This window comes from Lontra canadensis, unplaced genomic scaffold, assembly GCF_010015895.1.
Source record: "Lontra canadensis isolate GAN:19392208 unplaced genomic scaffold, GSC_riverotter_1.0 scaffold24, whole genome shotgun sequence".
NCBI classification, from domain to species: Eukaryota; Metazoa; Chordata; class Mammalia; order Carnivora; family Mustelidae; genus Lontra; species Lontra canadensis.
Window position 1 is genome coordinate 15,823,349 of NW_022631018.1, and position 25,981 is coordinate 15,849,329.

At 43.5% G+C, this 25,981-nt stretch overlaps 1 protein-coding gene across 4 annotated transcripts in view; it reads left to right on the plus strand.

Annotated features, from left to right (window-relative positions):
* Positions 1-25,981, plus strand: part of PLD5 (phospholipase D family member 5) — a 375,019-nt gene that overhangs the window by 123,787 nt on the left and 225,251 nt on the right. For 3 of the 4 annotated variants that reach the window (XM_032862919.1, XM_032862918.1, XM_032862920.1), the window contains exon 2: positions 11,083-11,219. In XM_032862919.1, the coding sequence (XP_032718810.1) occupies positions 11,083-11,219 (137 nt within the window). Of the gene's footprint in view, positions 1-11,082; positions 11,227-25,981 lie in introns of those variants that run through there. The other variant, XM_032862921.1, reaches the window with a different exon arrangement.

Here is a 25,981-nt window from a genome sequence, read left to right on the forward strand (position 1 = left end):
TCTAATGCTACCAGTAACTGTAGGCAGGAGAAAAGGGATAGAAGAGGTTCACTGACTTCTCAAGGACCTCCTTTCCCTCCGCCTTCTTCCCGCAACCCTGGTTAGGTGTGCCAGACGTGCCTACCCTCAAATCACAGCCTTCCAATGCCTTCTTTTTGTCATTTTTGCAAACTCTTTTGTTCTTTGCATTTGCTGGTCTGTCATTCAAATCGGCCAAATGCTGGCAGAGAGAAGAGGGCACACTGGGTCATCATCTCTTACCCCCAGCATTTTCTTACCTGGAAAATGATACAATGAAGTGTTCAACTAAAGGGTCTCCACGTATTCTCTATGTTTAAATATTCTCCAGAATTGTCCTGTTATCCTCTGCAATTTGTGAAACTTGGGATTATACCTATTCTCTGCTTAATAATATGGAGGACTTCGAGTAAATGCAGACCACCCTGGACAGTGGCTGGTGTTGCTCACTTGTGTCTTAGGAAAGCTAAGCTGAGGATAAATAACTTGTCTTGGGGTGGACATAGTCCAAGAATGGACAGCTTTCTTCCTCATTGGTGTAAGAGATTATTTGAATGACAGCTCATATGAAATTTTATAAATAATACAGAAAAATATAGAGTAAACCATGAACATCCCAAACACTGCAGTGCCTCCAACCTCATAAAACCTCTCCCTTCCCAACAGACCATGACTTCCAAGAGTTTGGGGTGAGTCCCTTGAGACTTTGCCCTCGTTTCCAAACATATAATGGGTACAGTATTCTGCAGAAGGACTCTTTTTGACTCTCTCAATTCTTCTGTGGATAGTTAGATAATTTTTCCTGGATTCCCCCCCACCCCCCAATGACATTGCAGTCTTCTATCTTCATGCACTTGAGTAAACATTTCCGTAAAATTGAGTGTCGGAAGTAGAGTTGAGGAGCCGAAGGATATGCACATTTAAAATTCTGATAAAGATCATGATAAAAACTGCCAAATTGCCATCCAGACAAGCCCTGCCAGAATTTTTTCAGACAAACACTCATTTTCCCCGGTCCTTGCCAAGTAGAGTTGTCAATCTTTTGAATGGTTGCCAAACGCAGGTACAAAACAAATGTACTTACTTGGAAAACACGTGTTTTTAGCTATTAAAGTTTTTTCTTTCTCTCTTTCCTTGATTATTTAGAGTCCTGTGTTCTCACTCTTCTCTCGTTTAGGAACAGGGATCTGATAGATCCTGGTTTTCTAGGTTGGTTCTCGGTTTCTCTTAAGTGTTCTCCCACAGGTGCTAGGATTCTGTTCTTTTGTGTTGCATTGTGGGAGAATCCTTTGACTTAACTAAGTGTGTGAATTTGCTCTTCACCTGTATCTGTTTTGATATTCAGCCCATGTATCGAGGTCTGTCGTTTTCAAGATCTCTTTTTGCTCATCTTTCTTGATAATCTCTCCTGATGTTTCACAGGTGCAATTTATCCCCGCGTCTTCCTGAAAACTTGGGTTATCCTGCTTTTAAAGGCTCAGATGTGTCATTTGCTTTTCTCCAGAATTTGTTGCCTGGTTTGAGTGAAGTATCTCTCTCATAGTTTTGTTTTTCCTCAAACTCTTGGATACATTTAATTGTCCACTTCTGTACTTGGTGCTTCCTGTTTGCATGTCTGTGGGTGGTGGCTGAGCACAGTGGTTTGTCCCCAGGTCTTACAGGAGGGGCTGCAGATGCTGCCCAGCTACGGAGCTTGCCTTGTAGTTTCCTCCTGGGGATCTTAGCTCTCTGAGAAAATCGTCCTGTTCCTGGCTTATCTTGCGTATGACACTTCCGAAGAAGAAAGCAGTAGTGGGAAGGATTGACTGGCAAGCCTGCTCCAAAACATATCCCAACTAATCATTGTCAGCCATTCCAAAGTTTCTTCTAGATCTTTCTGTGTTACCTCTATACTTGGAGCTCTCCTTTATAGCAGTTTGTGTTTTCCTCTATGTGTCTTGGGTTTTGATCTCCTTGGTTTATCTAATTTACAGTAAATCTTTACAATTTCTTGTCCATTGGTGATCCTGTTTGTTTGTCAAGCACTATTATAGAATTATTATTATTAGATATATGTTTATCATCTGTAAGAATTTATGTAAGATTGGAAGCCATTTCCTGTGTTCAGTTGATTCAGACTTGAATTTTTATTCTCTGTCTTGCTATTCTGGATAAGGTACTCTCTATTCTGCAAGTTACCCTCTTCATTAGGCTAATTTTGAGCTTATAGTACTTAATATAGTACTTAATTTTTTGCATGTTTTCAATTTACAAATAAATGTGCTTCTGTGATGGGGAGTCAATGGAAACGCTTCTAAGTAGAAAACAAATAATAAAGGTTGTAAAACACAAAAATTGTCATTTTCATTGTATAGCCCTTGCCATTTTTTACCTTTATTCACTTATTCATCACTCATTCAACACGTATTTATTGAACATGTTTGCCAGGCATGACTTTTTTTTTTTTTTTAAGATTTGTTTGTTTGTTTATTTGTTTACTTTAAATATTTATTTATTTATTTGAGAGAAAGAGTGTGCGCTTGTGCCCACGTGAGCAGAGAGAGAGGGAGAGAGAGAATATTCAAGCAGTCTCCCTGTTGAGCTCAGAACCCACTGCAGGGCTAGATCCCAGGACCCTGAGGTTATAACGTGAGCTGAAACCAAGAGTCAGATGCTCAACGAATCCACTCACTGAGCCACCCACACCTCTCTCTTTTTTTTTTTTTAAGATGCCAAGAATTATGGATCCAGACAAGATCCTAGAATTCAAGGAGTTCAATTTAGTGAGAGAGACCAAAAGGTAGAAAACTAACAAATGCATGGTCCAACAATGAATTTTCATGTCTTTAAAAGGGAAAGGACAACCTAGACTGCTAAAGAAATAATTTACCCTTATTGGTCTGGTAAAAATAGCGAGGATTTCCTCAAAGAGGAACGTAGTTAAGTGCCATTGGGAGAACTCTAGCAGGCATGAAAAAAACAATAAGCGGACTGTGGAGCTGATGATTCATCTTTCAGTAAAAGGCAAGTTGAAGTAATAGAGATCTGAAGACCCCTGCACTTTTTTTTTTTTTCCCCCACAGAGTAGGTATTAATTACCTGCAAAATGGATATAGTGTCTTGGTTTCCAGGTAGTGTCTTGGTTTCTAGGTAGTGCCTTGTTAAACAGCAGGACAAAACATTTTTTTAAAGTCTCTATCTGGTTTTTGTGTCAGGGTAATGTTGCCCTCATAGAGTGAGTTGGGAGGTTTTTCCCTCTCTTTGGTATTTTGTGTTATTGTTATTACTGTTTCTCAGATGTTTGGCATAATTTATCAATGATGCCATCTAAGCCTTGAGTTTGCTTCATGGGAAGGTTTTTAACTAAAAATTTACTTTCTTTAATTGGCATAAGAACATATTAAGGTTATCTATTTCTTTTTGAGTGAACTTTAGTAATTTTTATCTGATAAAAATGTGTCCATTTTATTTACACTGAATTTCTTGACATGAATTTACTCATATTATTCCCTTATCCTTTTATTTTTGGTGTCATCCGTGGTGATGGCCTATGTTTCATAGAGATATTTGTAATTTGTGTCTTTCCTTTTTTTTAATTCATTTTTTAAATTTAATTACTTTTCAGTGTACTAGAATTCATTGTTTATGCACCACACCCAGTGCTCCATGCAATACGTGCCCTCCGTAATACCCACCACCAAGCTCCCCAACCTCCCACCCCCGCCCCTTCATAACCCTCAGATTGTTTTTCAGAGTCCATAGTCTCTCATGGTTCGTCTCCCCCTCCAATTTCCCTTAACTCCCTTCTCCTCTCCATCTCCCCATGTCCTCCGTGTTATTTCTTATGCTCCATGAATAAGTGGAACCATATGATAATTGACTCTCTCTGCTTGACTTATTTCACTCAGCATAATCTCTTCCATTCCTGTCCATGTTGATACAAAAGTTGGGGATTCATCCTTTCTGATGGAGGCATAATACTCCATAGCGTATATGGACCACATCTTCCTTAACCATTTGCATATGTATGGCTGAAAGTTTATCAATTTATTGATCTTTTCAAAGAACCAGACTTTGATTTCGTTGAAATTTTTTGTATTGTTTTCTGTTTTCTCTTTTATTGAATTCTGCTCTTTATTCATTCCTCTGCCTATTTTGAGTTTAACTTGCCCTTTTCTTTATGTCTTTAAGGTAGAAGTTTAGATCATTTAAGACCTTATTTATTTTCAAATATACATTTAATGGTATATATTTCCCTAAGGCATTTATTTTGCTGCATCTCATGTATTTTCATATATTCTATTTTTATTTTCATTCTATTTAAAATTCCTCCCTATTTATTCTATCAGTTAATGAGAGAAGCATTTTGACATCACGGAGTAGTTGAAGATTTGTTCTTTTCTCTCTATATTTCTGTTAACCTTTGTTTTACGCATTTTGAATTCCTTTTATTAGGTGCATAAAAGTTTATTATTATTATGTCTTTTGATGAATTTATCCTTTTATCATTCAGAAGCAACTCTATTTTATCTTCAACAAATTTGAATAATTTTTGGCCTTTGTATTTTTCAAAAATTTTTTTTGTACCTTCCTCTCCTTTGGAGACTCCAAGAACATGTATATTAGGCTGCTTGAGTTGCCTCATAGCTCGCTGATGTTCAAGTTTTTCTACATTTTTCTCTGTTTTCATAGAGTTCACTAAACTGTTTTTATGTTGTGTTTAATATGCTCTTAATCCTATCCAGTATATTTCCCATCCCCAGAATTTTGATGTACACCTTTACTTATGCCTTATTTATGTCTCTTTAACATACTTATTTTCTCGAACATTTGAAATATAGTAATATTTGTTTTAATACCTGCATCTACTAATTTAATCACCCCTCAACTCCTCTCTGAGTTGATTTCAGTTGACTGAGTTTTCGCCTCACTTGGGATTGTGGTTTTTTGTTTCCTTGCATGTCTGGAAATTTTTTTACTGGATGCTGGACATGGTGATTTCCTATTTTGCTGTGTGGTGGATATTATCGTATATTTAAAAAATATTCTTGAAGTTTTTAAGGTTTGATTTTATGCTTTTTTAGGTAGGAGAGCAGCCTTGAGTCTAGGGCTAATTTTTGTGATTTCCATATTTTAGATAGAGTATCCTTCTGATTACTTGATGCCCCACGTATTGAGATTTTAGCACTCCAGATAGTGGGAACACCAACTTTTCCTGGTCCTGTGTATTCAGTTAGGGATTGCTTCACCTTCTCCTTTCAGGTGGTTCTTTTTCTTGACTTCAGGCAATTTCCTTATATGCACCTACTTATCAGTAACTTCACTGAGGATTCAGGAGACTCTGAAGATTTACCCAACTCTTTCCCTGTATAGGTCTCCTCTCTCTACTACTCTGTCCTGTCAACTCTAACTGACCTGGCCTTTCTAAAATTCCTACTTTGTCTTCTCAACATAGACTGGTAGACTTAGATTGGTAAACTCTTCCAGAGAAACTCATTCAGTGTGGATCTGGTACTCAGCAAGTCCTCTAAGCTGGTGATATACTCTTGGGAGTTATCAGTATATAGAGCCAATGAAGATTTGGGAATAAATTAGTGTCTCTCAGGGAGAGGGTACAGAACAAGAAGAGAAAAATTCTAAAATAGAATTCAAAATATAAGAATATTTTGAAAATAGAACATCAAAATAAATGTGGAAAGTGAAGTAATAATTCTTGTAAAAGGATTTTCTAAGCAAAACCCGTAAGTTATTGATAGTCTAGATTTTCTACGAGGATCCAGAATGTGGTCATTATTCAGGAGATTGATGAACCGTCAGCTAAGATTCCTATGAATCTTCTGGGTGACCTACTTTTTTCTGGGAACATGTCTAGGAACTCAAGCTAGGAATGCATTTAGAATCATAAGAAAGTTCTAAAGGCCCAAGAATGCCCTGTCTCCACAGTTTAGAGCCAAATGTTCAACATTCATTTCTACATTAATGGACCACGTGGGAATTGGTTAACTAAAAACTAATAATAAAACTAATAAAATAATCATGGCAAAAATTAAGTAGAAAATGAAGTGAAAGAAAGCCAGAAAAGGAAAAAGTTTGGATCTATAGACTAGGTCTAGAGATTTCAGATTCAGAGACCTAGGTTAAATCCCTGGGCTGTCTCCAACTGTTTGGGTCACGTTGGACAGTAACCCAATGTCTTTGAGTCCTAATTTTGACATCTTTCACATGGAGAATAACCATACTAGAACTTCCAGCTCGGTAGGTATTAAAAGCTGCACACAGGGGCGCCTGGGTGGCTCAGTGGGTTAAGCCTCTGCCGTCAGCTCGGGTCATGATCTCAAGGTCCTGGGATCGAGCCCTGCATCCGGCTCGCTGCTCAGCAGGGAGCCTGCTTCCCCCTCTCTCTGCCTGCCTCTCTGCCTACTTGTGATCTCTCTCTGTCAAATAAATAAATCTTAAAAAAAAGCTCCACACATAAAAATGGTTATTTTTAAGACTTTGCCTTGATTTTGTTTAAAAATATTATCATGGTAAATAAATGAAAAATAATATGAATAATTTTAATTTATGGTTAATCTTTGAAAATGTATATTTTACCACTAGGCACATAGGTGTAAATTCCTTTTAAGAGTATATCAAATGGTATAAAAGCTCAAGTTGGAATAGATAGTACTTCCAAGTTTCAAATTTAATACTCTTTACCATTTAGAGGTCATATACCTCTTTTTCTGTATTAAGGTGAAATTTATTTGATAAGGATATAGTATTTAAATATTTTTGGCATTAGCATAATTGGATTTATTTCTTGACCAAGCAAGCCGTTCTTTTCAAAACTGTTTCAGTACACACTCCTATGAAAAGTACAGACTGATGCTAGATAATAGCATTCCAAGTTTTGTTTTCTTTTAATTGGTTGAGCTCATTAGTGGAATTGAGGTTGTAATCATGTTAATGGGTTCTCCTTAAAACTTTCCATAGTTTGATTCTACTCAATAAAAACAGAAGAGTATGTTTCAAATTGATTCCTGAATGATCTGAAATGATCTGTTAAGGATTTGAAAATGAGTAAGTGTCTTGGTAACCTGGAATTTGGTCTCATTTGTGAGGCTCTTAGGCTGTTCTTTGAACAGAATCATTCATTTTTGATGAGGTGGAAAAGCAAGGAAAGTAGTGGTCTGACCTTGTAATTTTCTAGTACATTCTTTCAAGGAGACATTTAAAAATGAATATCAGAGTCTGCATTTCTCTTCTTTGATGAATTAAAATGAAAATAACTAGGTCAGTTCATATTAATAGAATAAGATAATATAGAATTAAATGAATAGACATTAATAGAAATTTGTGAGGGTTACTATAGCAAAGTACTTCCAGTAGCACACAAATTAACTAGCGCTCTTACTGACTGTTTCATCGTAAAATTCAGAATAAAGGGAAACAGATCAATATTGTTGTGGATGAAGTATTTAGTATTCATTAGGATTTTTTCATTAAGTACCCACTAATGTACCTGACACGATATATTTATGCTGCTCTCTTCAGGATTCTTTCTGAGATAATGTTTAATTATATCACCCTAGGTTAAAATCTCTTCTGGACTAGATTAATGTGTTACGATTGCATTGTTTTAAACCCCTCTAAAAGCTTTTTGTTCATTTCTGTTTATAACATATAGGGACATAAGGTAAAATGATAAAAATGTTTAATTATTTTTGGTGTTGTTAAACGAGTGGCTTTTTAAAAAAAAGTTCTTGGAATAAAGGAGACGGCGACATAGCCACACAATGGAATGTGATGCAACAATGTGAAACTCTGCTTTAGAAGAATATTTAATGACCTTAAAGCATAATCAAGTGCAAAAAGCGGAATGCAAAACTATATATAGCGTGACACCAACATCTTTAGATTGTTAGATCTGTAGACACAGTACATAGGAAAGAACGAGAACAAAATACTAACGGCGGTTTGGTCTGCGTGGGACCGGAAGTGATTTATTTCCTTTTTTTATATTATGTAGGTTTTTTTTTTAAGTAGTTAATAGCAAACAGTTTCTGATTATATAAGCCATGAATATTAGTAAAATAAATAAAAAGTAAAGGGCAAGAGGAAACTCATTCAAAGTTTAAAAAATACTTAAAATAATTTCCTTCTGAGCCCCCACACTGGATGTATTTATCATGCTCCCTTTATTGGAACTAAAGGAGGGGTGCCTGGGTGGTTTGGTTGGTTGAGCATCTCATCTTGATTTCAGTTCAGGTCATGATCTCAGGGCTCTGGGATGGAGCCCCTTGTTGGGCTCTGTGCTCAGCGGGGAGTCTGCTCCAGATTCTCTCTTCCTCTCCTGCTTCACCCCCCCACCCCTGCTTGTGTACTCTCTCTCAAATAAATAAATAAATAAATATTTTTTTAAAAAATGAACTAAAGGAGGTACGTTTGAAGATCAACATGTATTAAGCAGGATTTCAGGGGCACCTGGATGGCTCAGGTGGTCGAGTATCTGATTCTTGATTTCTGCTTGGGTCATGGTCTCAGGGTCCTGCGATCGAGCCCTGTGCTGGGCTCCACGCTCAGTGCTGGGTCTGCTTGGGATGTTCTCTCTCCCTCCGCCCTTCCCCCAACTCTCTTTCTCTCTCTCTCTAAATAAATAAAATCTTAAAAAAATTTTATCCCAGACAACATTGGTCTCACATTTCCCTTCTCTCTTTCTTACATCTCCCTCTCCTTCTCTGCCTCTGTCTATCACTCTGCTTCTCTCTTACATGTATAGTTTTTGTTGTCTGTTTTTCTTTTATTCTTTTTTTTTTTTTTTTAAAGCGGGAGAAAGAGAGGTGGGGGAGGGGCAGAGAGCGAGAGGGAGAGAAGCATGAGGACTCTCAAGAAGACCCTACGCCCAGCGCAGAGCCTGACTCGTGTCTCCATCTCACAACACTGCGATCAGGACCCGAGCCGAAATCAGGAGTCAGATGCTTAACCCACTGAGCCACCCTGATGTCCCTGTATGTTTTTTATTTTTTCATATCTTTACCTTGTTTCTCCCAAATATTTGAGGCAGCTTCCAGAGGGCACATATACTACAACAGCAAACACCCATCCCGTACTGTCTGTTCAGATACTGTTCTAAGAACTGCACATACAGTATCTCATGTAACTTAATCATCAGCCATAACCCTCTGAGGCTGTCATCATTATTATTGTTTCATGATTGTCCTCTCCATCTGACAGTCAAGGGATCTGAAGCACAAAGACTAAATAACTTGCCCGAGGGCATAGTTAGGGGAGGAATCCAAGCGGTCTGGCCCCCAAAGTCTGTGCCCTCAACCAGTTCGCTATGCTGCTTCTGAAAAATAAAATTAATGAGGATGACGGAAGATAAAGGGGCAGGAAGAATGCGCAGACTGTTCTGTGGAGTTGGATAGAGTCGGAAAACGCAGCGCTGGTTTCTCCTGGGGCTCAGGTAGAGCAGGAACAAGGAGAGGCCGCAGGATTCACAGCCACGGAGATGGCGGAGGCAGGCGAATGCTCTGGAAGGCCGCATCCGATTCTCCAAGCACTTTCGCGTCACCCCGCCTGCTCAGAAGTGTGCCCTCCGGACGTTCCTTTCATTCATTCGCTTAGTTTACGCGGTCATTGTTTCTCGGGCACCTTCTCCCTTTTGGGCGGCGCTGGTTGCTGGATGGGAAGAGTAAAACGTGTGCACGTCTTAAGGATCCCGGGCGGCTGGGGGCCACGATCAGCGGTTGTGTCACGCTTGGGCTCCCGTCCACCTCCTCCCCAAGTGTGAAATAAGCGAAGTGGGCAGGGAGGGGCAGGAAGGGACTCGGAATGAGCTTCTCTTGGGAGGGGACCGCGGAGGGAAGTCAGAAGGCAAAGCCTCCAGAAGGAACCACGCATCTGAGCAGACAGCGTCTGGTCACGGGGCGTCTTCATTCTTTCTCTAGAATCTGTCATCCGAGCCTGACCTTGGACAAACTGGACCCTGAGCTTGGGGAGGTTCCTCCGTTCTTTGGAGATCATGCGGCTGCGGGAATAAAGGGCAGGGGGGTGGCAGGAGAAGCAAAGCCAGCTGGTTTCAGCAAAGCTAGTGTATGTGTGCGTGTGTGCGCGTGCACACGGGCGTACGTGTACACATGTGTGTGTCTCATCACTAAGGGAATTTCTCCTGGCTGTCTGGTCAATGGTCACAACACTTTTAAAAATTAAAAGTAAAATTGAAGTTTGTTCTTTCTCTTCTTTGAACCATCTAGATTTTTTTTTTTAAGATTTTATTTATTTATTTGACACAGAGAGAGATCACAAGTAGGCAGAGAGGCAGGCAGAGTGGGGGAGCCGGCTCCCCCCTGAGCAGAGAGGCTGATGTGGGGCTCGATCCCAGGACCTGGGATCATGACCTGAGCTGAAGGCAGAGGCTTAACCCACTGAGCCACCCAAGTGCCCTCAGCTTCTGTTTCTAAGTGAAAATCGTATCAGAAGTATGAATGTTGGTTATGACTGTGTTCAGTGTTTCAAAATGAGCCATGTCAGTTCCATGACCCAAGATGCCGGCATCTGATGGATCTAATTTCTGATCCAAGTTGGGAACTCATCCTCCCCTGCCAGGAGCATCTCTCCTGGAGCCATCATACGAAAGACCGTAGAGCAAGACAAGGTGGGAGAAGCTAGAGGATGCAGAGTTTAAGGGCACAGACTTTGCATAGAGTTTGAAAGGTGGTGACAATAACAGGGGACAGAGAATCATTATTGCGCCACTCTTTCATTTTTTTTAATTTGCACTCATGGACCTCATACTGTGCTTTGTAGAAGATCTTGTAGAAGATCTCCAGATCTCCCGCACTGCTTTTGATGAGAAAGAGGGAGAGCGAACTAGTTCAGAAGTCTCGACATAGCACTTGAATTATTTGGCAGGTTCTGACATACTTAGTCGGGGGTTGAAGGCTGTGTCGGGGAACGAGCGTCAAGATTTCCCTCCGAGGGCAGCCTTCGCTGGCAGCAATGCAAGTGACCCTTTCCCAGAGGTTTTGAAAATCTATCCAATCCTGAGTTTCCAAAGTGAAAGCTGCTTCTCACTTCTCTTTTCCTTTTTTTTCTTGACAGTCCCAGCAGAAGTGTATCGTGATCTTCGCCCTGGTGTGCTGCTTTGCCATTCTCGTGGCGTTGATATTTTCTGCCGTGGACATCATGGGAGAGGACGAGGATGGGCTCTCAGAAAAAAATTGTCAAAATAAATGTCGGTAAGAGGTAACAAACAAAACTTCTCTTTTAGGGGGTGGGCAGAAAAGCAAAGAGAGCGCTGGATAGTAGAGAGAAACATATCTTAAGTACACAGGTGTGCCCCTTGCTTTTTAGACCAGGGGACGAGACACGAGTAACGATTTCATTCAGTGAGTTCTTTGCAACTTGGGTATATCCTGTACAGAGGGCAGGTGGACAGGGTGAAATTTCTGGAGACCCCTCTCTGTGGAGGAGGTTTTGGTTGGTTCCAGGATGAGCCTGGCAAAAACGAGTGCCCCAGATGGACAGAGGACACGGCGCTAGTTATCACATCAAGTGGATGTTAGAAAAGCGCACATCTCAGGAAAAATTCCAACTCCAATCTCATGATGAGATAAATCAGGATGTCTATGAGAAGCCACGCACGTCCTCTGTCTCAATGTCGCACATAGGTTTATTAAGCTAGAAATAATTACGTTATATTTACGTATTATGTCTCTTCCTTTACCTTAAATAACATTTCCTTGGGGGATATTCCTAACTGGCTAGGTCACTGCAGCATGGTTTTATCCCCATAAATCTCCTTATCTAACTCTTCCATTAACTACCTTTTTTAAAAAATTTTTCATTTTTTCAGGTCATGGGAAGGGTAGGCAAGCACCAGGGCAGGGGGCAGGTAGATAAGAAGTCTATTTTTAATAGATGTTCCTGCAGAGCTGAAGTCAGGACACACAACCACCAGAGTTCTTATGACTTAGAGCTTACAATGTGTTTTCTTGTAGTTTTTCCCTGTGGCAAGGTTTAGTCTAAGTGCCCCTCTTTTCCAGCTTCAGATCAATAGCAACGTGGTAATGTGTATGCAGGTTTTTATCTTGGAGACGTTTTGCTTTGAGGGCTGAGTGTGTGGCACCAGAAAAGGTCTGGAAAAGACCATTGACATATAGGCTACTCGCCGGACAACAGTGTTAGACACAGAAGGAAGGATACGAGAGAGAAATTAGCACATGTCTTAGATTTCTTCTAACATGTTTGAAAGGGGTCCCTGCATATATTTACTTCCCAGACCGAAATACTGTGTTGGGATGATCAGTAAGGCGATAGAACAATGGCAGATTGCCACCGGCTTCGTCCTGGACACGCCTGCATCAGTACTTTCTGAGAATCCTAGACACGACAGATGGAAACATCCGTGGACAGGGCACCGGTGACACCTTCTTCCGTGGATTGGCTCGGCCCCTTCTCACCTCATCCGTGATGAGGTCCACTGAGTACTTGATGTGGCAAATCCCAGCCCCTAGAAAGCAACTTTATAAAATCAAACTGTAACAACTTCTGTAGGACAAAATCCACAGGACCTTTTAACTCACATTAGCAGGTATTCGAAGGTTTCAACAACAAAAAAGAGGGAGCCTTAGAACTATTCCTCTTTTCACTTGCGAGAAGCTATAATTTAATCCAATGTTTACTTTCAGCTCATACAGCTGGAATCTGGGTCTCCTTTCTCCATCTTGAGCAGTCATTGAATCCCAGTGACTCAACAGTGCTTCTTCCTCCATCTGGAACGTGTTCTTCCCATTCCCCACCATTCCCTGATTGCCTTTCCCCTGGGGAGTTGGAGTCACTGTCTGATTACCGGTTACTGGTTACTGGTATCTGGTTACCGGGTTCCCCCTCCATGCAGCCATGTTTTCTAGAACCTGCAGCCCCGCCAGTCTCTCTCTCTTTCGCAGCCCCTCCCCTCTGGCCTATGTGTGTCCTCTTGCGTTCTCAGCCACACCATAGGAACTGCCTGTCCGTCTACCACCCCTAACTCCATCCCGAAGAGCTTTTGCTTTGTCTCCTTTTTCCAGTGCACAGGACGATGGTGGGTGATGGCCATTCCTTGTGCCCTGTCCAGCCCCAGTCTCCAGTCTGGTAGCCCACTGACCCCACCCTCTGCTCACGATAGTTCCTATTTTAATTTGATGGAACTTTCCTCCGTTGTCCACTCACACCATATTTTAGGTAACATCACCTGCTAATTCCAGGACTCTTTCCCACCTTGTCTTGTCCCTGGCTGACAACCCCGGACTGTCAATACCATCCTTGCCCTCCTGCTTGGTAACTACGTGTACTTCTCAACACCGGCCCAACTGTTCTGACTCAAGTCAGTAATTTAATGTCCATTTCACTACTGCATTTCCAAGTAACCCGGATGAGGTGACCCACCATAGACTTTGAAATCAGAAAGATCTGGATTCAGATCTGCCTGATCCCACTTACTGACTCTGTAAATAGGGACAAGGTAATCATTTCATTATGTCATTCCATGCCTGTCTGCAGAGCACGGCAGCACACAAGGACAAGCCATAGGACGGTCAATGAGGAGACAGTTGAGGCAACGGTGCACAGGGGCAGTGGCAGAGAACTCTTGGGGGAGGGACCTTGGTTGGCCTCTGCCTCCACTCCCCCCAATGGGTCATAAAGGCTATTTTAGTTTTGTTTCTCTTAAAAGTGGTAGATGGAAAGAAATCTCTCATGGGGCTTTATTGGTAAGTTGCACACCCCATAAGAATGCGGCAGGAAACTCACAACAAGCAATGGGGTCATTATAGACCTGCTCCCTGTCCCTTCCAGAGTGTCTGAAACCCCCTTCTCTCTTCACAACCAACTTCCTGTTCCTCCCATGTCCTCACTTATCCCGAATCTGCTTTCTCCTGGCTGTGCTCTTTGTCTCTGGGGAAGGAGACCAAGACAAGGACGGAACAGAAACTGTTCGTTCGGGGTTGGCTCTGGCAAAGCAGGCACGTGGGGAAGCCCCACCACAGGCAGAGGCCCTGGAGAGCTTTCTAGTGGGAAAGGGGGAGGCTTCAGGTGTGTCCCGATGGGGGCTGTGGCCGGGGGGAAGCTGGAGGCAGCCAGCTTCTGGAACCGAGGTGTTCTCTCTCCTTGATTAAGGGGTGCGTGTTTGGCTTTCTCTCCTTGGTCCTGAGTTGGAAGTGGGATCAAAAATTGGGGAAGCTGGTAGTTCTTAATCAAGTCATGGCCATTTGGGGCACAAGGTTACAGGGTTACAGAAGTTATTGTGTGGTGTCTTGGGTGTTACTGGAAATAGCCTGCCTTACCACGGGCTGGCTTCCTGGGCTGGTTACTGTGGATGGGAGACTGGTGTCTTGGTCAGGCCGCCGCAGCTGCTGAGGCAGAATCTGGTTTTTATGGACAGTCTGGCCACTGTCCATTTGCATATCTAATCTCCCAGCTTCCTGAACCTCTTCATACAGCAGCCCCTTTTGTTTTTGTTTTCTTCTTCTCCATCTGCTAGAGCCAGTGTGTTAGAGGTCGCTAGAGGCCAGTGTGCACGAGGCCCACGAGGCTGGTTGCAGGATCCTAAAGCCTTCACTGGCTGCCTTGACTCTCTTGCCTCAACCATACTGCCGGTTCTGAGGCTGGTTGACTCCTGGGTCCACCTGTCCTGGTCCTCAGGGCTCCAGTCCCTTAACAACCTGAAGAGGAGAGGGAGTTGCACTGTGCTTTAGTTCTGGGTCCCCCCAGGCATCCCCCTGGGGTGCCCCTGGTGAGAGACACACCCATTGAGTACCCTGGTGCTAACATAGACCGGGGTGGGGCTGCCTCCTGCGGAAGCTTCCAGCAGCATGCCAGTCTCAACTTAGCCCCTCTGCACGAAAGCCCACCTCTTCCTCTCCTGACCTTTTCCTCATCCTGGCACTGAGCTCCCCAGACTATAGCCCAGAGCAGCACTAACGGGATCACATGATGCTGACCTTCCAAGTACCATTTACTTCCCCACAGGAGTTTCCTCTTTATGCTTTTCTCCTTCTGGCATCGTTATCCCGAAGAGCGCTGCCCGCTCCCTGCAACCTTTGCTGAGATCTTGCTGCTTCAGAATTAAATCCCTCTGTGCCTGCTGCTCTCCTCACTCCTGAAAGCTGAGAGGGTCAGGGCCTTCCCTTCTCCCCGTTTTGACAGCCCCTCCCCGAAATCTCATTCACTGGCTAGGGGAGGAGGGTAGTGGAGAGGTGGGCGGGTCAGCCTTTCCTAAATCCCTCCTCTGGAACTACCAGCTTTGACCTGCGCAGGTCCACTGACGGGCGCCTTTTTTTCGATAAATACGGTACAGTCCTGTAAATGCATTTTCTCCTCCCAGTGACTTTCTTAATAACATTTTCTTTTCTCTGGCTGCCTTTATTGGAAGGATACTGTGAATATTACGTGGAACATACAGAATATGTGTTAAACTGTTGACGTTTTCAGTAAGGCTTCTGCTCCTCAGCAGCCGAGTAGTTAAGTTTTGGGGGAGTGAGGATTAAAAGTGGTAATGGGGAACTTTGACTGCATGGCCGGGACCCCTAACCCCCACGTTGTTCAAGGTCGTGTGTGCATCACTTTAATTCATCTTAACTCTACTAACTAGCTGAGATGCCTTTCTAGTACCTTTAGGTACCTTTCTAGTACCTTTCTAGTACCTTCTAGATGCCTTTCTAGTACCACTTTTTTTCATCTGTACAATAAAGACAAGTCTTACTTGAAAGCCTTCTGGAAGGTCTAAATATGTTAATGCAAGTGCTTTTCATATAATAGCATCTGTTGTATCATAAATGCTTAGTAATGTTGGCTGTCAGTCTTTTTGTGAAGGGTCATGAGTTCATGCAGGTGTTTACAACCCCTTTAAAGTTTCACTGTATTTTGCTCCATAGTAAGGAAGACTTTATCATCCATTTTCCGTTCCCTTCTTAAGCTACACATTTTCCCCTTTATGTACATTAATTTTAATCTACTGTGCTTTACATTGACAAACCCAACCATATTTTTAAATTAGGGTGTTGTCCAGTTAGAATGGCCAAAATTAAGACAGGAAACAACAAATGATGGAGAGGATGTGGAGAAAGGGGAACCCTCTTACACTGTTGGTGGGAATGCAAGTTGGTGCAGCCCTTTGGAAAACAGTGTGGAGATTCCTCAAGAAATTAAAAATAGAGCTACCCTATGACCCTGCAATTGCATGACTGGGTATTTACCCCAAAGATACAGATGTAGTGAAAAGAAGGGCCATCTGTGCCCCAATGTTTATAGCAGCAATGGCCACGGTCGCCAGACTGTGGAAGGAGCTGAGATGCCCTTCAGCAGACGAATGGATAGAAGATGTGGTCCATATATACTATGGAGTTAATATTATGCCTCCATCAGAAAGGATGAATACCCAACTTTTGTATCAACATGGATGGGACTGGAGGAGATTATGCTAAGTGAAATAAGTCAAGCAGAGAGAGTCAATTATCATATGGTTTCACTTATGGAGCATAAGGGATAACATGGAGGACATGGGGAGATGGAGAGGAGAAGGGAGTCGGGGGAATTCAGAGAGGGAGACAAATCATGAGAGACTGTGGACTCAGAAACAAACTGAGGGTTTTGGAGGGGAAGGGGGTGGGTATTAAGGAGGGCACGGATCGCATGGAGCACTGGGTGTGGTGCATAAACAATGAATCTTGGAACACTGGAAAAATAAAGTAAAATTGTTTTAAAAATTAAAAAAAAATTAGGGTGTTGTTCCCAAGTTTAGAAAGGTCCATTTGGTTTTTGACTTCAGTCTTTGAGCACTTTTCTGACTAAAAAGGAAGAGAAACTTTAATCTGCACCTATATCCAAAAGGAACACCAAAGAATTGAAAAACCTGGAGCACTCGGTCCCTCAAATAGATTTCCAATGTACCAACCCAACAAAGATGGCGAAAGGTAGAAGAAACTGGCAGAACTGGCTCTAGAGATTTTCTTTTACATCCTTCCCCAGTTTGTCCATATGAACCAAATGAATGTAGTTCCTTTATGATTTTCCTGATGTGTTCTTCTTTTCATAGCACTGGTATCCATTTCTTATGGAATCTTTTTTTAAAAAAAGATTTTTTTACTCATTTGGGAGAGAGAGAGAGAGGAAGAGTGTGCATGCAAGCAGGGGCAGAGGCAGAGGAAGAGGGAGTGTCCCCAAGCAGACCCCCTGCTGAGTGGGGAGCCCGATGTGGGGCTTGATCTCACAACCCTGAGATCATGACCTGGACCAAAATCAAGAGTCAGATGCTTAACTGACTGAGCCACCCAGGTGCGCCTTTCTTACCGAATCTTGCAGGATCTGAAGAAAGAGAGAAGATGGCTCTCTGCATAGCCCACTCTGTTAGACAGAAGTGAGCATGTCCCCCATTTCTGGTTGGCTCCGTCTTGTCCGCTTCCAGTTCTGCACTCCTCTCTTTCCTGCAGCCCTGGCCTGCCTTCTCCTGAGTCTGCGGTCAGAGGTTATTCCATGGGAAGATGGCGTCCGCCTGGTAGGACTCTGGCTGCTGTCTTTCCAGCTCAGACCCCAAGTGTCTTCCTTCATCCTTCCCGCCTCCCATTTTTCCTCAGGAAGAGGTTTCCTCTTACCCTCTCCAGGCGAACCTCTCTGTCTCTGCACGTAGTCCTGTGGAAATAAATGAAATGAAGACTAATGAGAAAAGCAAAAGCTGTTTGTTTGGAGTTTGCAGTTCACAAGAGCGTCAGCCACTGTCACCTGCATTCAGAAATTCAGAGGCAGGCAGAGGAATGGGGGAGTGTTGTAGTGCAATGGGGAAGGCTTCAGGTGTGCCCTGAAGTGGAGGGGGAAGGGGAAACAGAGGGGGGCTAACTCAACTCAGGGCATCCTATGTGATTGGGTGGGGGAGCCTGCTTGGCTCTCCCCAGTTGGTCGTAAGTTCGAGGCAAAAAATTAGGGAAGCTGTCCCATTATTAATCAAGTCCCACCATCTTGGTGTTGGAAGTTATTGTTTGGTGTCCTGGGCCATGACTGGAGATAGTGGCCTGCCTTTCTGCAGTTCTGACTTAACAGCAGGCTGGCTTCCCTGGCTGCTTGCCGTAGGTGAGATGTTGGCATCTTGGTCAGTTTGCTGCAGGTGGTGGGTCAGAGTCCAAATTTCTAGATAGATGGTCTGGCCTTTGCCCATTTGTATATTCAATCTCTCATACCCTTTGTACTGCCCGTTTCCATATTGGGCAGTACATAATTGGGTTATTCAAATCTTCTTTCTCTTCTCCCACTCTCCACTCTGGCACTTTCTAACCCATTCCCGTGATTTCACCCCCACCTCTTGTCAAGTGTTGCCCAAATCTCTAGCTCGGGCCATGGTTTCTTTCTTTTCTCATCGTGCACCCACTGGCCCAGCTCTTTCTACCAATACAGTGTTAGTGTAGAGCGCCTGGAACCTGCTTTGTCTTGCTGAGGCGCTCATCACGTGCTGCTTGCTTTCTGCGTTGAGCTTCTACTCAGTCAGATCAGGGCAACACATTCTCTCAGGGACCCGGGCAAAGGTACCCCACCAGCTTTGATTTCTCACTCCTTATGCCCACTTTCCAAAACTCATGGTTTTTGTATCATAGACCATTTCATTTCTGTAATGGCGGCTTGGGCCTTCTGTTGGTGTTATCAGCACTTCTGCTTCTCCATTGACTCCTCCACGAGATCAAAACCCCCTGAGAACTGGGGATCCCATTTGTTTTTCTCTTTTGCATCTTAATGGCTCACACAAGTAAAAAATGCAGAAGTAATACTGTTCATTGATATAGTATGCATTATCTAGATTAATTTATTATCCCTCCATGGTGGAATTCTCTTGGGGGGAGTAACTAAGGATTATGAAAGGAGGGGTTGAGGTTTATACATTACATACCTAAAGACCATCATATGGAAATGAGTTAGAAGAAGAAACCTGGAGAATGGCTACATATAAATAGAATAATCTGACACATCATTTTTTTCCCACTAGCATTGAACAACTTTTTATAATAATTGGGAATGGAAGATAAATGCTTATAAATGAAGGAAAATGGAAGTTCTCAGCCTTTTTAAATACAGATAGTTTTATTCTTCTGAACTCTACTCTCAAGTGAAATAGCACATAGTAACATCTTGGTTTCACCACTGAGTCAAATTAAGAGGCAAATTTCCTGAATCTTGAGAGAACTGATTGCCCAGCACCCTGAAAGTGCCATTTATGTACCCGTACCTAAAATTATTTTTAAAATAATCTTTTATCTTTAGCATCTAATGTTTAAAGGAAGACACTTGAGAGTGTGATACTTGCTGATGGTCTATAATTACCACTTGGGGAAGAAGCCAAAGCTAATTATTTCAAGGTTTTAATGATAATGAAGCTTAATATATGATTAATGATGTTGACATTTCCTGTTGCCAGGTTTGTTCTCCAAGAAGACTATTTGAATGTGATATATATTTTTCAAAAAGTTCACTGAACCTTTGCAGGCACAGCCATATTTGATAATCATGAATAATAGCCTTGGGGACAGAAAGCACAGCTGATTTTCCCACAGGTAGCTGTGGATAACCCACCCCTTACCTGAGGCAAGAGAAACACTGACCCAGAGAGTGGGGAGAAAAATAAAAAGAAAACCTAGGTAGAAATGCTTGGCGGATACTCGTGTATTTTGCTGATGGACCTAGAGCTGGAAAAACTTGGGAATCAGAACCTTCTGTTAGACAAATTGCCAGAAAAATCTGTTCAAGGATTCACTGAAACCCAGCTTCCAAAGTCGTAGAATGTTTGGTATTTAGGACAGCTTGCAGACTGGGAATGCAATGTTTAAGAACGGGGTCATGTTTCAGAGGAAAGCCCTAGAAGGGTGAGCCTGGAAGACATGGCTGCAAGCAGTATGATGTTGTGCAACGAAGTTTTGAGTCTGAAGCTGGTTTTCAGATTTGACTCACACTTGGTGTGGCGATCCGTGGGGAACACGGAACTTCGGCTCCGAGGACTGGGGTTGCCCCATTCCTGTGCCTTCCAGAGCTAGTCACCTCAGTGCAGCTCCCAGTATCTCGTTTTAAAACTGACAGCTCTCCCTCTGTGCTGTCGTGAAGTCCGTCGGTGCTCGTGGCATCCACTTATTTTCTGAGTCACACTCACAGAGATGGAGAGCATCCTGGGCCAGAAATGTCATCATATATATATATATATATATATATATATATATATATATATATATCACCGCCTTGTGAGTTTTTGCTTTTACTAAAATAGAAATTGTAGTTTTTGAAGGCATCGCAAGCCATGGGGAGGTTTTGGAGCCCCGGCCATCGCCAGGCGGTAGAGGTCAAGGGTTCAGTGTCCGTGTGACACCCACGCGCACGCTTTTGGCTTGGCATCCCGGACACCTGGTTGTGTGTCTCAGCTCGGCCACCTGCTGGGCCAGCGCGTTCCCTTCGCCTTCACCTGCTTCACCTGTAAAATGATGGTGGCGATAATGGTACACACTCCACAGTGGAGTTTTACACAAAATAAATGAATTAAAATCTGTGGCTCGTTTGACAGAAAGGGAGAGACCTCCACGCGCTGGAGATCTCGTCCCTTTAGTTTCATCTGCAAAGCTCATGCACTTACATCTCCCTCAGTCACCTCCCTCATTTCCAAGCGATTCCATCAGATCCTTCCTCTTTAAACAACTGTTTATGCAGTTGAAAAACTGATATTTACAGATGAACAAAGAAATATGCAAGTGCAGAGTCTTAGAGTGAAATCATCTCCCATTGCTGACCCTGGGTCTCCTTGCCCAAGGACAAACAGCTAACACATTTTTGTGTGTCCTCCCAGAAATACGATTTTATGGATGCATGTGTGTATATGTGTATGAATTTGTATATATATGTATGAGTAATGTGTGTCTACATATCTGTCCCCTTTTTCCTAACAGATGACAGCATATGCACATGGCTTTGCATCCTGCTTTTGTACCTCAATTTTTTTTTTCTGGACGTCTTTTCCTATTAAAATACATGGATCTGGGGCACCTGGCTGGCTCAATCTGCAGAGTGTGCGGTTCTTGACCTTGGGGTTGTGAGTTCAAGCCCCACATCGGGTGTAGAGATTGCTGAAATGAATAAACGTAAGGAAAAAGTGGGTAGATCGATGGCTGCATAACGCTCATTGCATAGATGTAATATAATTTCTCAGTCCTTTATTGATTTGAAAGACATTTATCATCTTCGGGGGTTTTACTGTTATTGGAACAGACAATGCCGGTGGCTATGCTAACATATATACACTTAGGCATATGTGGGACCATACTTGAAATTCCTAGAAACGGAATTCCTAGGTCAAAAGGTAAATGCATTTTTAATTCAGATAAATAGAACAAATTGTATTCTAGGGGTTCTGTGTCAGTAAGATGTAATCCTACCTGGTTTCTTCAATACTTGAAAACTACAATACTACTTGATTGCAGGTTATCAAATCCCTTATCTTTGCCAGTTTGATAAAGGCAAAAAGTGGTATTTTATTTTTTTTTTTATTTTTTATTTATTTGACAGACAGAGATCACAAGTAGGCAGAGAGGCAGGCAGAGAGAGAGGAGGAAGCAGGCTCCCCGCCGAGCAGAGAGTCCAATGCGGGGCTCGATCCCAGGACCCTGAGATCAGGACCTGAGCTGTAGGCAGAGGCTTAACCCACTGAGCCACCCAGGCGTCCCAGTGGTATTTTATTATTTTTTAAGAAAATCATGGTTAGGGTTGAAAATCCTTAGCCATGTTTATGAACCATATCTACTTCCTCATCTGTGACTCGGCCGCTCATGTCCTTTGTGTAACAGAGCAGGGAGAGTACGGCTTGGTAGAAGAGCCGGTAAAATGTAGCAAAATATCCGAGACCAGTACGTTACTCGTCGTAGTGAGAGTAATAGTAACACAGTAAATGATGCCACACACAGCTGATCTGTTTTAGCAGAGCTGTAATGAGATTTTTGAGCCTTTCTTCTCCATCGATTTAGAAATATCAGGTTGTAGGAGACGGTCACAGGTAATTACTAATGTGTTTCACGGAACACTGAAATGGATCATTTGTGCCTTTAGAAGGTAAACTTCCACTGTGATCTCTTCGCCTCAGTAACTGTGACATTTCCTACGTGAGATGAGCCTAGCTTGTCCCATACTGTACATGAAGTACTTTATTCGGAGCACTCTTCGAAATATTGCAGGCTGGGCTATTTTGTTATCTAGCTTTATGCAAATGCAAATGATTTTTTAAAAAAGATTTTTATTTATGTATTTATTTGAAAGAGAGGGAGAGTGCATGCTCAAGTGTAGGGGGGAATGGGGGAGAGAGTCAAGCAGAGTCGGGGGCCGATCCCAGGGCCCTGAGATCACAACCTGAGCCGAAATCAAGTCCGACTCTTAACCGACTGGGCCACCCAGGCGCCCTGCAAATGCTTTCTTGTCTTTAACATTCTGTTCTCAGTGATGCCTTTTACCGGTGGGGGTGGGTAGAGTGAGCTGTTAACGTTTTCATCAGCTCATCACGTGACCCTGGTCGGTAGTTCTTCTCACATGCGGAGTCTAGAGCTGGACCTCAGGTGGTGGTGGGCTGTGACCCGTCCCAGGTGACCACTTTTCAAATATGTGGCTTTATTGTGGCAGCTGTCTCTTCTTGTGTGCCTGTAATACACCAGCTACTCTGAAGGCTATCTAATGTCATCTCATTGATTCTTCCAGTAAAGCAGATGTTATTGTCCTTACTTTGCACATGAAATGCTAGGTTCAGATTATGAAATCATCTACTCACATAGTAAGAGTCACTCTGAGCTCAAATTCGGAGGTGTCTGACCTTTCCCTTATTTTGATGCTCTGAGGCCTTAACCAAGGGCTACTACAAGGCTACAGCCAAGGACTCTCCACCAACGTGTGGGAGCCGTGCAGGGACAGTGGTGTGCGTTGTCGGTCAGCACGCACCTCCACGGTAAGGGTGAGGAGTGTCACCCACTGCAACCCACACCCGGCTCTCGGCCTCTGTGTCCATTCCTGGCCCTTGTTTTTGCCCAACAGCTTGAGTACCTTCCATCGCAAGACTCAGCTGTTGATGCATACCCCCCACTTCATTTCATTTCTGGCACCTGCTGGGATTGGCTGGAAAAGTTCAGGTTAAGATTCCAGTTGACTAAGTGTCTTGTGCCCCAGAAATGAGTCCTGGGAATGTATGGGTTCTGCGTCATTGTGCCCGCCTCACAGAGCTTGCCCACTTGAAGCTGTGTCCCAGTGCATGGCTCGAGCTTCTCTTGGGACCTCCTGCCGAGAAGCTTCCCCTAGCCAGACCCTGGTCCACTCCTGTCCACTTCGTCCCACATGGGCCTCAGCAGGCTTCCCCAGGACCCACCGCAGATTGCACAGAGAAGCAGCACTTTTCAGGGAACACACGGCTGACTGTCGAAACTTCCCCACTGATTTCACTCCTCCAAAAAAGAAAAAATATATATCTCCCTGTGTTCTGCAAGGCTTTAAGACTTAAACACTTGCACTGCATTTTTTAGCCCAAAATTTATCTGAAGTATTATTTTGTGTCAGGAGATTGTTTTTCTGCACGAAGTAGAGACTGGCTGGCTTTCAACCGGAGAGGGTTGCTCTGTTTTGTTCTCAGGTCCCCAGCCTGCCGTGTCTGGACAATCTCTTCTTTCCTAACTTCCATCCTATGTTGTGGTCAGTCCAGAGGTCTGCCTGGGCCCACCTGCCCGTCATTTCCTCTCCTGGGCACATCCTGCCTTCTGTCTCTTCCTTTCATGTCTCCTTGATGCTGCCATGCCTGAAGGAGGTCTTCCCTGGCCACCCAGGTCCCAGTGAGTTACCGTTCTGGGTGTTGCTGTAGCGCCCAGAGCTGACCACCCTGAGCGTACTTGTAATCTCCCAGTAGACACCAAGTATTCATTTTCCACTCATTTAACCAATCTCCAGAGGAAGGCTTGTTTCACAAAATTGGCATCTTGAAGTCACTGAAAATTCTCCTTAGATAAGTGAACTATAAGCACTTCTAAGTCTAACTCAGTCCATAGTGTTGAGCTGAGCCTTTATAAAGGGTTTGTGAATTTAGTTTTGTATTTTTAAAAAAGGGGAGATCAGTTAGGAGCCACAGCTAAGAGGGAGAATCCCCGCCCCTTCCCCCCCACCCCACCTCGTTTGAAGACAGAGCGTTCTAGAGTCCGGAAGGATTACACCAGATGCCGTGGATTGAGTTTGGCCTTTGGCTCAAAATGGAGAATTAATGCAAATGGCGTCAAAGGATATTTTAAGAATCTAAGACACTTTTAACTTCGGTGTAAATTACTCTAGCCTGGAGATATTACAGTAAAGGTTAATTATGTTGCGTCGCTACTGTGTCTGTTTTCAGGTTCAGGCATTAATAATTAATGGTATTAGAGATCTCGGGTTTTATTCTGCCTTGGCAGTAAGGGGATATTAAAATGGCCCCTTTACAAAGTACTGTTGGTTTGGCCATCCTACCACAGTTGAGTTAGGATAAGACACCTTATGTGTGTGCTTTATTATTTTTTTTCTGATTGACCCTATTACCAATTTGGTAAAGAAGGGAGAGGTGAGCGCGCCTAGGTGGCTCAGTCATTTAGTATCAGCCTTTGGCTCAGGTCATGGTCCCAGTGTCCTGGGATTGAGTCTCACATCGGGCTCCCTGCTCAGTGGGAAGCCTGCTTCTCCCTCTCCCACTCCCCCTATTTGTGTTCCCTCTCTCACTCTCTGTAATAAATAAATAAAATCTTTCAAAAGAAGAAGAAGGAGGAGAAGGAGGAGAAGAAGAAGGGAGAGGTGACATTTGTCCTTTGTATACATTATCACTAAATTTTCATTGAACTTTTAGTCTCAAGGATGTCTGGGGTATCCATTTGGTGAGGCTGGCAAACCCGCTCCTTAATCGCTACACATTTATGCGTCTTCTAGACCGTGAGCTTGTAGAGCTGGGGAGCTCTGATGAATGCTCACGGGTCTGGCAGTGGGCGTTGTGCTGTGTGTCCCAGAAGCCCAACGGCGGATGATGGAGAGGGTGAGGGAGAGCAGGGCAGCTAGCGTTATCCGGCCCAGTGCCTCTGCCAGGGGTATTCAAGTAAGTGTTAATTCTTAGAGAAGAGGAGAAATGGAAGAAAAAGAAGGAGAAAAGCAATATTATGGTATAGCAAAAGGGGAACTAGGCCAGGGAAATAAAAGCTTTTGGTTTCCACAGAACTCTCTGGGTAAACTTGGGAAAGCCACTCGACTCTTTTGGGTTTCTATTTTCCCATCTGTAAAAGGGAGCGATCATCTAACCTGACCACCAAGATCCTTGATTCCGTGCGGCTGGAGAGCAGAGTGCGAGAGGGAGAGGCAGGGGCTGAGACTAGCAACCTAGTCTCAAGGGCAGGAACTGGGCTGCATTGTGAAAACTGGCAGGGTGCGATTTGCATATCGTGGGAAAATAATCATACGTGCCATGAGCCACGCAGGTCTTCAAGCATAATCTTAGCGGCCTGCGGAGAATCCCCGGGGTGCTTGTTAAGGGGCACAGTCCTGGGTTCGAATCTAACCCTATACGCTGAGAATTTCTGTAGGTTTGACTTAGGAACCTGCATTTAAAAAAAGTCCTCTTAAAATTTAAGCAGCTGCAAGTCTGGGAACTATGGGCACTGTGATGGGGGGATGGGCAGCGAGTGGAGAGTGAGTGGCAGGGAACCCAGAAGAGCACGGGTTTGGGGTCTGATGAACATTCAGTCTCAGCTCAGTCACTTAGGAGCTGACCATCTGAGCCAAGTTCCTTAGCATCTCTGAGGCCGAGGTTTTCCTTCTTTAAACGGGCTGAAAAGTGGTACCTGAATTGGGATGTCTGGGTGGCTCAGTCTGCCTCCGGCCCAGGCCATGATCCCAGGGTCCTGAGATCAAGCCCCACATCAGGCTCCCTGCTCTGTGGGGTGTCTTGCTTCTCCTTCTCCCTCTGCCCCTCCCCCTG